We start from the raw sequence: 15,774 nt of genomic DNA, 5'->3' as shown, positions 1-15,774 counted from the left end.
AATAAAAACTCATTATTGAGGTCATAAGTGAAACGAATCAAATGATGTCAATCAGTGAGCACTGCGTTAACAAAGCTGAATATGTGCTCCAAAATTAGAAACCATTGTCTTTTATTAAAACAAACTTAAAATAGAAGGTTTAATTGACAGGAAATCTCAAGAGAAAAACAAGAAAATTGAGCTCTTCTGGGATATATTAATTGTTAATTTATTTTTAAAATCGGTTTCAAATTTAAACAATTGTAATTCTATTGTGTGGGAGGCGAAAATGGAAATGGGGTTAAAACAAAAAGAAAAAAAGGAATTTTTTTTTTTTTTGTCTATAATGCGCTTTCAAAATGATGAACCGACTTTAGCTGTGTATATTTGAACAAAAAAATGTTTCCTATTCATGGATATATGAGTAGACATATACACCCATTTTATGTCGTTTTTTTATTTTACCAGAGAACGGAAACAAGAGATCTTTAGAAATCGCCCGGAACTGCACAAATAATATTCATATAACAAAAAAAGATCTTTCCCAAAGAATCCCAATAACTTCATTCTTTTACAACAATGGACAACCCAGTGATCGTCAAATCTGGACAGTTTATGAACAATTTTAACGTGAGCTGTTGTGTAAACCTTAAACTTATGAAAAAAAAATATATAAAAGATCTTCAAAATTGAAGTAAACAATTTCTTTCACAAAACTAAAAGACATGTCTATAGAAATATGTAATCGTTGGTCTTTCTATTGAAGATAAACAATGTCATAAATCAAATAGTCACAGAACTCTAGTTGAATTTCATATTTCTTGACCTTATTGATAGAAGATCAGAGCCAACAGTAAGCACATTCGTGTCTCACATGACTCACCGTACTATCGACACACAACGGACATGACTTTCGGACACGCTGGACACACAAAGAAAGTGAACAACTCGGCTAGACGACTAAAGAGAATACACACAAACAGAAAAGAAATAGTAAACAATGGAACAACCTTTTTTATGCTTAAGGGGGAGGCGCTGTGGCTGAGCGTAAAGCGCTTGGTTTCCGAACCGGGGGTTCCGGGTTCGAATCCTGAAGACTAAGATTTTTAATTTCGAGATCTTTGGGCACCTCTGAGTTCACCGAGCTCTATGGGTAGCTGCCATTAGTTGGGAAAAGTAAAGGCGGTTGGTCGTTGTGCTGGCCACATGACATCCTGGTTAACCGTATGCCACAAGGTTTGAAAAGGGGAACTTTTTTTTTATGCGTAAGGGATATTCTCAAGCTACATGACTATAATGTGTATATATTAAAAAAAATGTTTTGTTTTTCTTTTATATAGTATTACAATTTTATTTTTAGACTAATATATATATATATATATATGGCTCCTTCTGTCTCGGTATATATATATATATTGTTATAAACCTGGTGGTGGCACAGATGGGGGTAGTGGTGTGAGTGTAGTCAGCCGACGCAAATCGCCCCCAGGCCAGCGCTAGACGAGCGGTCAACCGTGACGAGTTACGACGATCGGCCGAGACGAGTTAACAACATGAAGGTTCGAGTAGGATCGGCGTCGTGAACAGAGCTCAGGAGCGTCCCAGAATGGTCGAGCGACGTTCTGTCCGGTTCTAGAAGGCCAGTAGGGACCCTATATAAAGAGAGGAGGTGTCGCAGTCAAGACGGTTCAGAAAGCGGGTTCACGACAGGAGTTCAGAACACGGTCGACTACAGCACAGTTCAACGGTGTGGTCCTGTACGGAGCATTACGACGGTTCAGTGCGGAGTACTGTCAAGTACAGTTGAGACGAACGGCGTCTTGATCTTGGTCTGTGATCGAGTCCGACACAACGAGCCCAAGTGTGTGAAGTCAGTCCCGAACTGTTGAACCCAGTGCAAGCCCGGAACGAGACGGAGAGGCCAGTGCAAGACTTGATACGACGGAGAGCTATTTTTACTGTTCTACGTGCTGCCAATTGTACAGTATTGGCTGTTATTTATGGACATTAAACCTTTACGTTATTTTGGAGCCCTGACTTGTCAAGTTCTTTAAGTTGGTGGTGTATGGTGCAGTTTGCAGAGAGCCTGGATAGTGAGATTCGTAACACTGGTGTCAGAAGTGGGATCGGATCGGAACGGATAGGAACGGATCTACTATGGTTCGTCTGAAACTGCTGTACGAACACGAATTGAAAGAACTGAAGCGAGAGCTACGTGATCGAGGGCTGAAGACAAGTGGAAACAAAGAAACCTTACAAGCACGCCTCCGGGAAGACATGATGGAAGAAGAGGAAGATCCAGACACGTATCTTTTTCAAGTAGAACCAGATATGGAGGAGCTCTTGAGCTCAATGCTAGGAAACATCAATTCCAAGATAGATGCCATGGACACCAAGGTAGACGCCAAGATAGATGTCATTGTCTCAGGAATCAAAACCGAGTTAGTGGCTTTGAACCAACGCATACCTGCTGTGGAGGAGAGAATCACCAATACTGATGTTTGTCGAGATGCTAAAACCAGTGAGAGGAGCCTTGGTGGTGATCATGATAACCCATTGAAACCTGACGAAGCCGTTGAGAGACATATGCAAGTCGAGAGATACCAGCCAGGTCCGGACCTAACAGACGTTGGTCCAGCTGCCAAGACTGGAGATGAAAGTCCTGATGGTGGTGAAGAGAATCCAAGGAAGCTTGACGTTGAAGTTGATGGACATTTGCACGATGAAAGTCATCGACCAGGTCTGAAACCAACAGGCGATTGGCCCGATACTGAGACGAGAGAGAGAGGTCCTGATGGTGGAGAAGAAAGCCGAATGGAGCCTGACGCCGAAGACGAGGGACCTTTCCACGAGGAGTGTTACCAACCTGCCCCACGAGCATGCCATCCAGACAAGGCTGAAGATGATGACCTGTACCACAATTCCCCTCCCTGTGGATTTGAAGCCCATCCCAGTCCTTCTTCGCAAAGCTCTATGAAGCCACCTCTTTTGCCAACGATCTTGGTATCCCCAGCCCTTACATCCTATACCTCTCCATGTGTTAAGTGGCTGTCCTCGGTACCGACCGACAAGAGAGCGATGCAACCACAACGTCACTGCAACAAGAGGACGATCAACTGGAGGAAAAGAAGAAGGTGGCGTTTGCGTAGTCCAACGTGCATGGTGATTCTACCAAGAAATAACTGCAGCCACATGAAGACCAACTGGCGGAGAAGAAGAAGAAGGCGACTTTTGCTGAGTGCAATATGGATGACGATGCAATCACGAGGTCGATACAACCAGATGAAGGCTAACTGGAGGAGAAGAAAACGTTTTCTGAGTTCCACGTGGATGGCGATGAAAGCACGACGGCAAGGCAACCAGGTCAAGGCAAACTGGAGGAGAAGAAGGAAGCGACCTTTGCTGACTGCAACATGGATGGCCCCATTAAGCTCAAGACGCAAGCCAACTGCCACCGATCGACCCCCACCTACAGCGATGAAATTTCACAGCCAATGTCATGAGGTTGAATCTGCCCGGGACGGACAGATCTAAGGAGAGGGCAGTGTTATAAACCTGGTGGTGGCACAGATGGGGGTAGTGGTGTGAGTGTAGTCAGCCGACGCAAATCGCCCCCAGGCCAGCGCTAGACGAGCGGTCAACCGTGACGAGTTACGACGATCGGCCGAGACGAGTTAACAACATGAAGGTTCGAGTAGGATCGGCGTCGTGAACAGAGCTCAGGAGCGTCCCAGAATGGTCGAGCGACGTTCTGTCCGGTTCTAGAAGGCCAGTAGGGACCCTATATAAAGAGAGGAGGTGTCGCAGTCAAGACGGTTCAGAAAGCGGGTTCACGACAGGAGTTCAGAACACGGTCGACTACAGCACAGTTCAACGGTGTGGTCCTGTACGGAGCATTACGACGGTTCAGTGCGGAGTACTGTCAAGTACAGTTGAGACGAACGGCGTCTTGATCTTGGTCTGTGATCGAGTCCGACACAACGAGCCCAAGTGTGTGAAGTCAGTCCCGAACTGTTAAACCCAGTGCAAGCCCGGAACGAGACGGAGAGGCCAGTGCAAGACTTGATACGACGGAGAGCTATTTGTACTGTTCTACGTGCTGCCAATTGTACAGTATTGGCTGTTATTTATGGACATTAAACCTTTACGTTATTTTGGAGCCCTGACTTGTCAAGTTCTTTAAGTTGGTGGTGTATGGTGCAGTTTGCAGAGAGCCTGGATAGTGAGATTCGTAACAATATATATATATATATATATATGTTTTGAAACAAAGGTGTATATGACTATACTAAATAGTTAAAGTAGGTCTCAACACTGACCTGCGACGTCGCAACCTGTGGGTAGTTTAGACCAATAGCTCGTTTTATACTATCTATCTATCTATCTATCTATCTATCTATCTATCTATCTATCTATCTATCTATCTATTTATCTATTTATCTATCTATCTATCTATCTATCTATCTATCTATCTATCTATTTATCTATCTATCTATCTATCTATCTATCTATCTATTTATCTATCTATCTATCTATCTATCTATCTATCTATCTATCTATCTATCTATCTATCTATCTATCTATCTATCTATCTATCTATTTATTTATCTATCTATCTATCTATCTATCTATCTATCTATCTATTTATCTATCTATTTATCTATCTATCTATCTATCTATCTATCTATCTATCTATCTATCTATCTATCTATCTATCTATTTATCTATCTATCTATCTATCTATCTATCTATCTATCTATCTATCTATCTATCTATCTATCTATCTATTTATCTATCTATCTATCTATCTATCTATCTATCTATCTATCTATCTATCTATCTATCTATCTATCTATCTATCTATCTATTTAAATATCTATCTGTCTTTTTTGCTCCATAGCCTCGTTTTGAGAACGAGGTCCAAATCAAACAAAATCTGCATCTTTAACATAAAACATTTCCCCTATTTCAAGGGACCCCCACCACACCCTGACCTGATTACAAAGCATATTGTCACTCACTCCATCTGTCGTCTGTTTAACAGGATGTTTGTTGTTATAAATCTTTTTTTCTCCGACTTCCCATTCTCAGGTCAAGTTCAAACATTATAGAACGATTAGACTGTCAATGACAACACTTGATTCAATTAAAATATTAACAAATTAGTTAATAAATTGAGTTCTTTTAATTATTTTTATTACAGAAAAAAAGATAAATAAATATCGCAATATTGATTGCAGTAATTGAGCGGTTCTTTCCATTATAAAAGCTGTGTTTTTTTTAAGTATTTTTTATATTTTGTTCCTGTTTCATTTTACAATATAATGTAACACGAGCCAGCGCGTTCAAAACACTCAAATCGACAAATTCACAAAACGATGTTAAGAATCAGATTTAAATTATTTCTCTGAAAATCTCTTATGATCTAGACTGTACTTTTGATTTCTTCCATTACTTCGTTATTTTTCTCCCAAATTATACGATGTCACATGTGTCATATGTCATGTGTCATTTTACAACAAAATTCATTGCAAGTTCAGGTAGATATAATTATAGATTGTTGAACTAGCCGTGCTCAAGGTCAAAGCTTTCTGCGCAGACAAAAATAATAAGTGCCCTTTTTTTTTAATTTGGAGGAAAATTGCAAGAAAGGGATATCATCTTTCTCTGCGTCCAGGGGTTTTGCACTTAAAGATAGACTGGGCGTATACAGGAATTAGGCGTATATATTATTACCGTGAGTTATGGAGTTATCCTTCCCGACAAAATGAAAAGATAATTTGTTTTCCAAACGTTGCTGAGAAATTTACTCTGACTAACCTCCCTTTGGGTACAGCAGACGATAACAACAAGGGGGGAAGCACTCCAGAAGACATTTATAATTTTGAGATTTGAAATCAGATTCAATTTAATACTCTTTTTTTTTTATATAGCAGAAGACATTCAAGGGTAGATTCTAGAAATATATTAAATTTATGAGATTCAAAAAAGTAAAAAAAAAAAAAAATGAAGCTTAAACTCCAGAGAGACTCGCATTGTTTTCCCTGAAGAATCATTATTTATTGTGACGTTTATAAGACATTGTGTTCAGGATACGGAGAGTTCGGTATGGAATGTTTATTTGTTCAGTTATTGCCATAGAATTATTATTTCCTGATTTATTATTCTGATAAAAAAAAATTAGTTTTGGAGGCTGTGAATTCAGTATTGATCTTGTAATCTTACGTAGAAGAGCGGGTAGGGCAGAGGTTCCCGTGGGGGGGGGGGGATGATGTAGAGCTCAGCTGCTTCTGTGTTCAACGGGTAACGAGGGTGCCATGTGGCCTGCACAGTGACCAAACGCAAAAAAGAAAGTGATTGTGGAGCGTTGGCGTGCTTTTATAGAAGCCCTATGTCCCCCCCCCGCCCCCAATAAAAAAACCCACAAAGGATGGCTGATGACGATGGACGAGGGTGTCGTGTGGCGAGCACAATGACCAACAAGATTTACTTTCCCTGACTTCAAAATTTCGGCCGAGTTTACTAGAGGTGGGTAGTCTCAGCGGCGTCCCAAAAATCTAAATCAAGTCTTCAGCGGGACTCGAGCTAAGATCCCTCGGAAGCCAAGTGCTTTGCCACTCGGCCACCATTCTCCCTATTTAATGCATTTACCAATGTGTAGCTCCCTTTGAAATCATCTTCCATTAGGCCTGCTTTGGTTTGTTCCACGCGAACCAAACAAAAACAAACAAAAACAAACAAAAATAGCTAATAGCACATAACTCAATTTTTACTCTTTCTTGTTGACATTCAATGGCGTAGTATCAGGGGCGGTGGCTGTCGCAGTGGTGAGATAAATCGTGAAACCTTTTTTTTTAAGAAATCAAACTTTTGGTTACACATTTTAACAATGCCACTTTAGAATTCTCGAGATCAACTTTGAACAAAAGGCTACACAATCTCTAGCATCACTTTACATTACACTCCTCGTTTGCTGTCTTGGTTTAGCCCAGTGAAAGCTCGGGCTGTGTAGCTTTTTCGCTATAGATGTCTAGGATGATCGAATCCTGATGAAGACCCTTTTTTTTTTTTAGTTTCGGGATATTTAGGGCGCCACTGAGTCCACCCAGCACTAATGGGTACCTGACGATTAATTGGGGAAAGGTAAAGGCAGTAGGTCGTTGTGCTGGCCAAATGAGACCCTAGTTAACCTTGGGCCACAGAAACAGGTTACCTTTAAATCGTCTGTCCCAAATTTAGCAGGCTCTGAATGGGGAACTTTTTTGTAAAATTCTAGATGTCCATCACTTGTACCAGGGGCGTAGCTAGGAATTTTTCATCTTTTTGGGGCCTGGAGGGGGGGTGGGGTTTAAGTCGATCCCTACATTTTGAGTAATATTTAATGTAAAAAACACTTATCTGGGGGACGGTTAAGTGGGGGGGGGGCGGGGGATTTTCTAATTCTCCCCCCTTTCTTCCCCCACCCTAGCTACGCCAATAATGTGTACAGCATTCAAGCGTACGACAGGGATTCGTAGAATAGTATACAGTATAAAGGAACACCAATCCATTTTACAGATACGCAATGGCAAAACGTCACAAACCTGAATCGTATAAAAACACATACACACAGAATTGTTTAGATATAATGGCAAAATAGTAATGAATGGAAATACAAAGTCCACAGTAAAAGTTTAAAAAAAAAATTTAATATCGACGCCCAATATTAAACAATATATATATATATATATATATATATATATATATATATATATATATATATATATATATATATATATATATATATATATATATATATATATATATATATATATATCATCATTCATCATTGCCCTCCTTCAGTCATAGAAGAACTATGGTTCATCTCGCACACTTCCTCTTGTGGGTGCCCTATTTTGGAGAGAAACTCCCATCCATAAATATCGCAGGTTAAGGTGGCTTTTGCTTCTGTGCTAGAGGAGCTGGCCATTTTTCGCATTGTCCGTTTTTCTTCCAGGGCTGAGGCCCTTGCTATTTCGCTATCTATAGCTTATTGGTCACTGTCTCTCTCCATGTCCATCTGGTGCGGTCTAGAGCTATGTCTTCCCAATGGTCAATATTGATGTTCACTGATTTGAGGTCCCGTTTTATTACATCTATGTAAAGGAGATGGGGGCGACCAGTTTTTCTTGAGCCAGTCGCGAGTTGTCCATAGAGGATGACTTTCGGGATGCGTTTGTCCTCCATCCGGCGAACATGTCCAAGCCTGAAAAAAATCCAGATTCTACAAAATTCAAATTCAAATTCAAATTCAAATTAGATTTTTTAGCTTCATTAGAATGACCTACTTTTAGCTCTATGACAAGATGTCGGTGGGTCTCACGTATTTAAACTTCCGTTGTTATTGGCGACAATCGAAATGTTTTATAACCTCACACTAATTCTACTCTAAATAGATATATCACTTGCAGTCTTCAATTAGACTCTCTTTTTATGATGCAGACTCCATTCTAGTATCATTCCCTTCTCATGCTTCAAGAATCTTAGCATTTATTATTAAGTCATTAAATTTCAAATTTTTTCTTCCCAGGCAGGACTCTATCAACAAGACTCCAAACATGCAGTCGACGCCCCTGAACGGAAGAGGACAGGATAACGACGACGAAGCCCCGGTGATCCATTCCTCCAACAGCTCTGAGGACAGCGTGGGCCTCCCTTCCACGGACCAATCCCCGGGCCGGCGGGCTGACCCGAGGTCCGTTGAGCTCGAGTCCGAGGACCCCGCCGGACATTACGTCATCAAAAACAAGGCGGCTGGTATAGAGTTTCAGTTTCTGACCAGCAGCAGAAGGACAGTCGAGGAACTGAGGAAAGCGGAGAGGCCAAGGAACAGCTACGCCCATCAGGTCAATGGTCGCGCCTGCTTCAAGCCAGACTCCGTGGCCTTTACCAAATGTGATCCGAACCATAAATCTGTGGTTAGATAATTGGAACACTTTCTTAAACATTTTTCAAATTCATTATGTAAAATATGACTTTTATTTCGAATGTAACCGTTTTTTTTTCTTCCCTATAAAAATGTATCTGTTCTACTGTACAATATTGATTGTAAATATTTTGATTACTGGTTATGGAATTGATGCTAAATCTTTGTGTTTTCATCTTGGCCGCTATATTTTCTAATACGTTGCTACAAATTTTACCTTTGAGTATATATGTAAAAGTATAAATGATGTTTGCCTGACTTGTTTCTTTTAGCTTTAGACTATTATCTTTAGACTCTTTTATCCTGTGACGGTACTTTTTAGATTTTAATATTTGTCGACTCTATTATTTGAAGACTCAAGTATTTGTAGACTTTATTATTTGAAGACTTTAGTATTTGTAGACTCTAGTATCTGTAAGCCTTAATTATATGTAGACTCTATTATATGAAGACTTTATTATATGTAGACTCTAGTATCTGTAGACTTTATAATCTGTAAAATGTATTATCTGAAGACTTAAGTATCTGTAATCGCTAATATCTGACCAACTTATTATCTGTAAACTCTATTTTTGAAGTCATTAGTATCCGTAGACGTTATTATCTGAAGACTCTATTATCTGAAGAGTCGATTATCTTTAGACTTTATTATCTGAAGACTCTAGTTTCTGAAGACTAGTATCTGTAGAATCAAGTATCTGGGAACAGAAACTTCGTAGATTTGTTAGTTTAGTGAAACATCGTTTTACAAAACTGGACAGCCACAAAACTGCAACAACAAAATACAGGTTTATAATAGATACATAGTTTCACCGTGGAGACAGTAGTTGCCGCGCCTTGTTTAACATTTCCATTAGGGAACTTTCAGATAGTTCGTAACACTCTGCTTTTCAGAGATCCCTAAACTGTATGGTGAAATACATGCACTACGGGAAATAGCAGGGTTTATGTCCAGGGTTTTCGCAATAGAAGATTTGAACCTCTCAAGCCGTCACTCAAATATAGTTTGATGAATATGATACCATTTTATCCATTTTATCTAAATCTTCAATAGCTTTCATGACCGTATCTTATTTTCATTATAATGACTTTGATTATTGAGCCTTATTTAATCTTGTTGTCACAACAACATTCGGATGGTATGACGTCACGATGTGTTGTGATGCCGGGGATTTTACTTGAATTCAATAGTTAACAAAAAATGAAGATCTAGAATCACAATTGACAATTCTTTGATAAAACAAAACTCTGGAACTTTATTAAATACAACGTAAGTACAGTTTATGTACAAATTACAAATCAATGAGCATGAAACATATTACAAAGGCTTTTCAAACAGAGCTCTTCGAAACACGACTGACTACAAAGGCATTCTTTTATCGACTGACTTTTCTTTCTTACTCCCGCCAATTCTCTGGCGCTAACTCTTTTCAAAAATGTCTTTGTTTAAATTCAAATCAACCAATAGATTTCAAACATACTAATTAAGTCCCTTGGGTAAATCCTGACTTGAATGACAAGTGTCTAAATTTGAGGATTAAATCCCGAGACTCATGTCGAGGGCTTATATTACTTTCAAAAGTGAAATGTACAAACAATTCTATAATGTAATCTGTGACACTTGTATACCGAAATTCATCTTAATCTTTATGACCTTTTCTTAAAGTATACATAATGTAATGATCGTGTAAAAACAAACAAATTGAATGATTTTTTTCATAGTGCATGTGAAGTCTAGTTACACTTTCTGTCATGTCAACATGTCAAATGTGTATATACACTTTTTGTTGGTCATTATTCCTTGATCGGTTATTGGTCAGTCATTTTGACAAGATGTACATTCAAAACAATGTTCCTGTGATAAGAATGAAACGGGAACACGACAATTGGTTCATACGACAATTGGTTCAAATGACAATTGGTTCAAACGACAATTGGTTCAAACGACAGTTGGTTCACGCGACAGTTGGTTCACACGACAGTTGGTTCACGCGACAGTTGGTTCACACGACAATTGGTTCATACGACAATTGGTTCAAACGACAGTTGGTTCAAACGACAGTTGGTTCACGCGACAGTTGGTTCACACGACAGTTGGTTCACGCGACAGTTGGTTCACACGACAATTGGTTCACACGACAGTTGGTTCAAACGACAATCGGTTCACGCGACAGTTGGTTCACACGGCAGTTGAATCACGCTACGATTTGGATCACGCGACAATTGGTTCACGAAATAAGGTTCACAGGACGAATGACTCACTGTGGTTTACAGAGAAATCGCTTCTATCCAGTGGACGATTTGAATGAATTGTTCTTCGAGCCATTTGTCGTGTGGACCTTTTCCTATGAACGAATTCTCGGTGAACAGTTATTTTGGTCGGGAGAATGACCGGTCGTGAACGAATTGCATGCGAATAATTAGTCATGAAACCAGTTTTAATTGATCCAGACGTGGCGACGATAGAATTATAATTGAATGCTCTAGCTCAGTGATGCCCAACCTATTTCAATCTGCGGGCCATTTTAATTTCCAACACAAGTGTCGCGGGCCACTTGATGGAAAAGATGCAAATACTATATAAAATTGACCTGAAACTATTTTATTTCAAACCCGAGGATCTAGTACTTACATGGAAGTATTGGGATATTTGAATTTTCTCTTTACACTTTAAAAAATGGCCTAAGTTCTGTTTGTATTTTGTTATTCTTGTTTTTTTTAAAAAACAGCCACACTTTCTTTATAAAAAGAAAAACATGTTGACTAGCAATGGTATCATGTTCTACAAAAAAGTAAAGATCCGTTCACTTTTCCTAGTCTATAGTCCTATTTCATGAACTCACAAATGTTAAATCCATGGTAGTAATCCATTAGAAGAACAGCGAGGGCCCTAAAGTTGTTAAAGATACATTTGAACATTTTTTTTTGGGGGGGGGGGGAGGGGGAATTTTCTATATTTTGTGCCGATGTTTCGGCGGGCCGGATGGAAGCATATCGAGGGCCGGATGTGGCCCGCGGGCAGTATTTTGGGCATCACTGCTCAAGCTAAAGGCCTCAGTATGTGACGAGATTATTCCCTAGAGAAATTGTAGACACTAAGAAATTGTGTATTTTTATGATTTCACGTGAGAAGTAGCAAGAAATGTCGTTAAAAAAAAAACAAAAAAAAATTCTCGGATTTTCACATTTATTTATATGAAAGTCTGAGACAAATTTTGGTCCGAAAAAACAAATAAGAGCAACAAAAACAAAATGACAACAAAAAATAAGAATGTATTTATGTAGAAATGAGATCTCCATATAAATTCTGTATTCGCATTTTTTTTTTTAAGGTTGATATCTATATAGTATTCCTTGTGTAGCTGTCACTTAGATTCTCAAAGGGAGAGAATACTGGACAAAAGCCGTATGCTTGAGAACAACACAAACTGACTTAACTCTTTCTCTCCGTAATTATTTACCACATTCTGGTGGAATCAACGCTGGTATCGTCAGTTAGGAGAGAAAGAGTTAATGCTAAAAGATGAAATACTCAGAATAAACAAATTGTTAAGCATACGTACAGAGAAGACTAAAGTTTGCCGCCATTAGAATTGAGTTTAAATCTGACGGTAACAGAAGTGCCTTTTTTTAAATTTCATTTATTCAACAGCAAAACTTATAGTCAACATTGTGACTATATAAATGTATATATAAAATGATTTATAACTGTGTAGAAATAGCTACAAAGAAATGGCATATAGTGTTCCACTAATGTGCACTGTTATCCTTAACTCAAAGTTACAGTGAAACTCTACGAGTGCACTTCCCTTACTGAAAGAGCCCCTATCACGTTAGGACCTTGCATATTTCAGCAGATACCTTACATATAAGCCCGGGGCAGTTATAATGACAAAAAGCAATTGTTGTTATCGGGCGTTGACTAGTAGCACCAAACTATTGATAGACAATCAAACCGTTGTGGGTGTAATGTATCTTAATTAAAAGAGCTTCGAATAACTTGAATAACTTCCTTTTGTAAACAATACACTTTTATTTATAAAAAAAAACAAATTCAAGCTGAAATGAGATAAAATAACTGTAGTTGATTTTAGTAATAATATTCTTTAACAAAATCTCACTGCAATGACACAACCTTTCAGTTTTACTTTCTGGAGATGTTTCTTTTAAGACAATGCCACCTATGTTGCATAATTCACAACCAATCACTAACCTCTTCCCACCGTCACCATAGAAACACACACACACACTCCATAACAGTCATAAACTACATTACCAAATGAAATGTTATTAATTTAAAAATACATTAAGTGCTTTTTATTTCTTTCAACGTGGGAGGTTAATATTAAGGTATGCCCCGCCCGCCTAATTTTTTTTGGTTCAATCCTTAACGAAGCAAACCCAAAGGGCTCAATACATTTCAATGTTGTCATTATATGGAGCGACATTCGATTGAGCGATACAACTAACAGAGTCATTCTGAGTACATCATAACTCCTAGATCTACATCTACCTTTAGTGCATTTGTGTTTTTACAAAACTTTGGGGATTATTAAAAAAAAATAAATAAATAAATCGTTCTAAAATCACAGATGCTCCTAATGGACGATATTGACTTCTAAACAGTTGACAAACATATATACACAAGCATTAAGCAAACACTCTCTCTCTCAGACCTAACCAGAGTAGCAATTATACATAAAACACTGAACCATAATCTTCAAATACAAAAACAAAATTTAATAAAATACTCTGAAAGACACAAAGATAAAGGCACACTCCTCATCCCATATGCTAGGACAAATTTGTACAAACACTCCTTCTTCCCTAGTACTATTAGAGCATGGAATGGGTTGCCTGAGCTAGCCAGGAAAACCAGTGACTTGGCAGAATTTAAGTCATTGGTTAATATGCATGACCAAATGCATGACGTGTAGGACGTAATTATTTTCTTTTTTGAAGTAACGTCTGTATTATATAAGATAAGATAAGATAAGTATGCTTCTCCTTAGGCCTACCAAATTAAAGGGTAGTGGCTTATCTTTATTGCAGTGCACCTTTTGTTTTAATACAATACCTCTATTGAAGTTGTACATTTTGAATGTGTGAGCAATACCTTCCGGGCAAAGTCTTAAAACCTGGGTGGACACGGTTCTCGGAAACGGCTTTTACGATTTTCATGGAAATTTGACAGCTGATGTATATCTTTGGGGAAAAAAAATTTACTAGCTTGTAGGGCTCTTTGGAAAAGCTTGACCATTAAAATCTTTCAAAGTGTAAAAAAAAAAAAAAAATAATAATATAAATTTGGGTAGAGGACTATGAAAACTTAAAAATATTTTGTGCACCGTCTTCGAAGTCGGAATGAGTAAGGGTAAAAAAATGTTCCTTTTTTTTTTTTTACAAATCTTTTATCAACTGACTCTGTCTGTCTGTCTGTCTGTTTCTGTTTTTCTTGTTTTTTTTTAAATTCTGGCTTTAATTTAAGAAATTGTTGACCTACGTCCTGGTGCAAACAGGACGGCTCGGAGTCGAAGCAGGATGTGTTTGAAAATAGTTGTAAGCGCTAACTAGACTACCAGGTTGGTCTTGTCCTCTCTACAGTAGTCATACCAAGTCACATAGAAGTAAAATGTTTGTAAAAAGCTTTACATGTTTTGGATGCTCCTTCAGAGTTGGAGATAATCTACTTCCTAGCCGGGTGCATCAAGGGAACGAACAATAGTCGTCTGCTGATAGCAGACAAACAGACAGCCATCGATTACGCTGCGGGACTCCCAAATTTAGCATTAATATGAATTGCGAATCATTACTAAAGAAAGAATTGCACAACATTACTACAGAAAGCCATTCATTACGTTGTGATACTTCAAATTTGTCATTAATAGTAATTAGGCACCATTTCTAAAGAAAGAACTGCGCACCATTTCTAAAGAAAGAATTGCGCACCATGAATAAAAAAGAATTCGAGAGTATTACTACAGAAAGATGACGAGCCACTTAGTAACATTATTTTGTGACAACCACAGTGTAGGTTCTGATAAATGTAATCTATTAGTTTAGGACTAGATATTATAGAGTCTACATCTAAGAAATGTAAAATGTGTTTGAGATTAAAATCTCAACTTGCAGTGAGCACTTATACTGGCATCCAAATATACAGCAGTACTTTTAAGTTAGCGTGTTAATTTCACTTAGAAAATGATGTGTAATTTAATGTAAATATTTATAACCAAGATTAAAACACAATACTTTTATATATGTATTAAAAATATACAAGTTTGTCTGTGAATAGTTCTTTACTATAATTTCTTATTAAAACTTGACACATACTGTCTTCATTAAAATCAATAGTTAGTAATGACATATTGTACCGTCTATTTTTGTGAGAGTGATTGATCTAGTAAGTAGATGATGCCTTGATTAATATTGATGTATATGAATAACAAAATGGTGCTGGACTGGTGAAATCCATGACAGAACTCAACATTTTTTCTGATCTTTTCTATTCTTCGTAACTTTTAACTTAAATGTGTTAATAATGATGACAGATACTGCTTCAACATCTGGCAACTCTTGTGTACTTTTTAAACAAAAATAAAATACTGTAAACATTAAAAAAGTATGTTTTCTTTTTTTGTAAAATAGTAACTACGTTTGAGAAAGAGATAGGGATTTTTTTTTCTTTTCTACAAATCTTATATCAACTCACTCTGTCTTTCTGTCTATCTGTTTGTCTGTCTGTCTAGTAAAAAGTGTGTACACGTTATTTCTCCCACACCGATTCTTGGATCAGGCTGAAACTTCGCGGCATTATTCATTGACATAGA

At 38.0% G+C, this 15,774-nt stretch overlaps 1 protein-coding gene across 1 annotated transcript in view; it reads left to right on the top strand.

The window, feature by feature from the left end:
* LOC106078514 (neuromedin-U receptor 2-like) overlaps positions 1-15,566 on the top strand; it is a 248,432-nt gene extending 232,866 nt beyond the window's left edge. The window contains exon 9 of the mRNA XM_056033435.1: positions 8,549-15,566. Coding sequence (XP_055889410.1) covers positions 8,549-8,945 — 397 coding nt within the window. The 3' untranslated portion in view covers positions 8,946-15,566. The remainder of the gene's footprint in view (positions 1-8,548) is intronic.
* The last annotated feature ends 208 nt before the right edge of the window (positions 15,567-15,774 follow it).

The sequence above is a fragment of the Biomphalaria glabrata genome, chromosome 6 (genome assembly GCF_947242115.1).
Source record: "Biomphalaria glabrata chromosome 6, xgBioGlab47.1, whole genome shotgun sequence".
NCBI lineage: Eukaryota > Metazoa > Mollusca > Gastropoda > Planorbidae > Biomphalaria > Biomphalaria glabrata.
The sequence above is the reverse complement of the archived record's forward strand: the minus strand, read 5'-3'. Positions and strand labels throughout refer to the sequence as shown.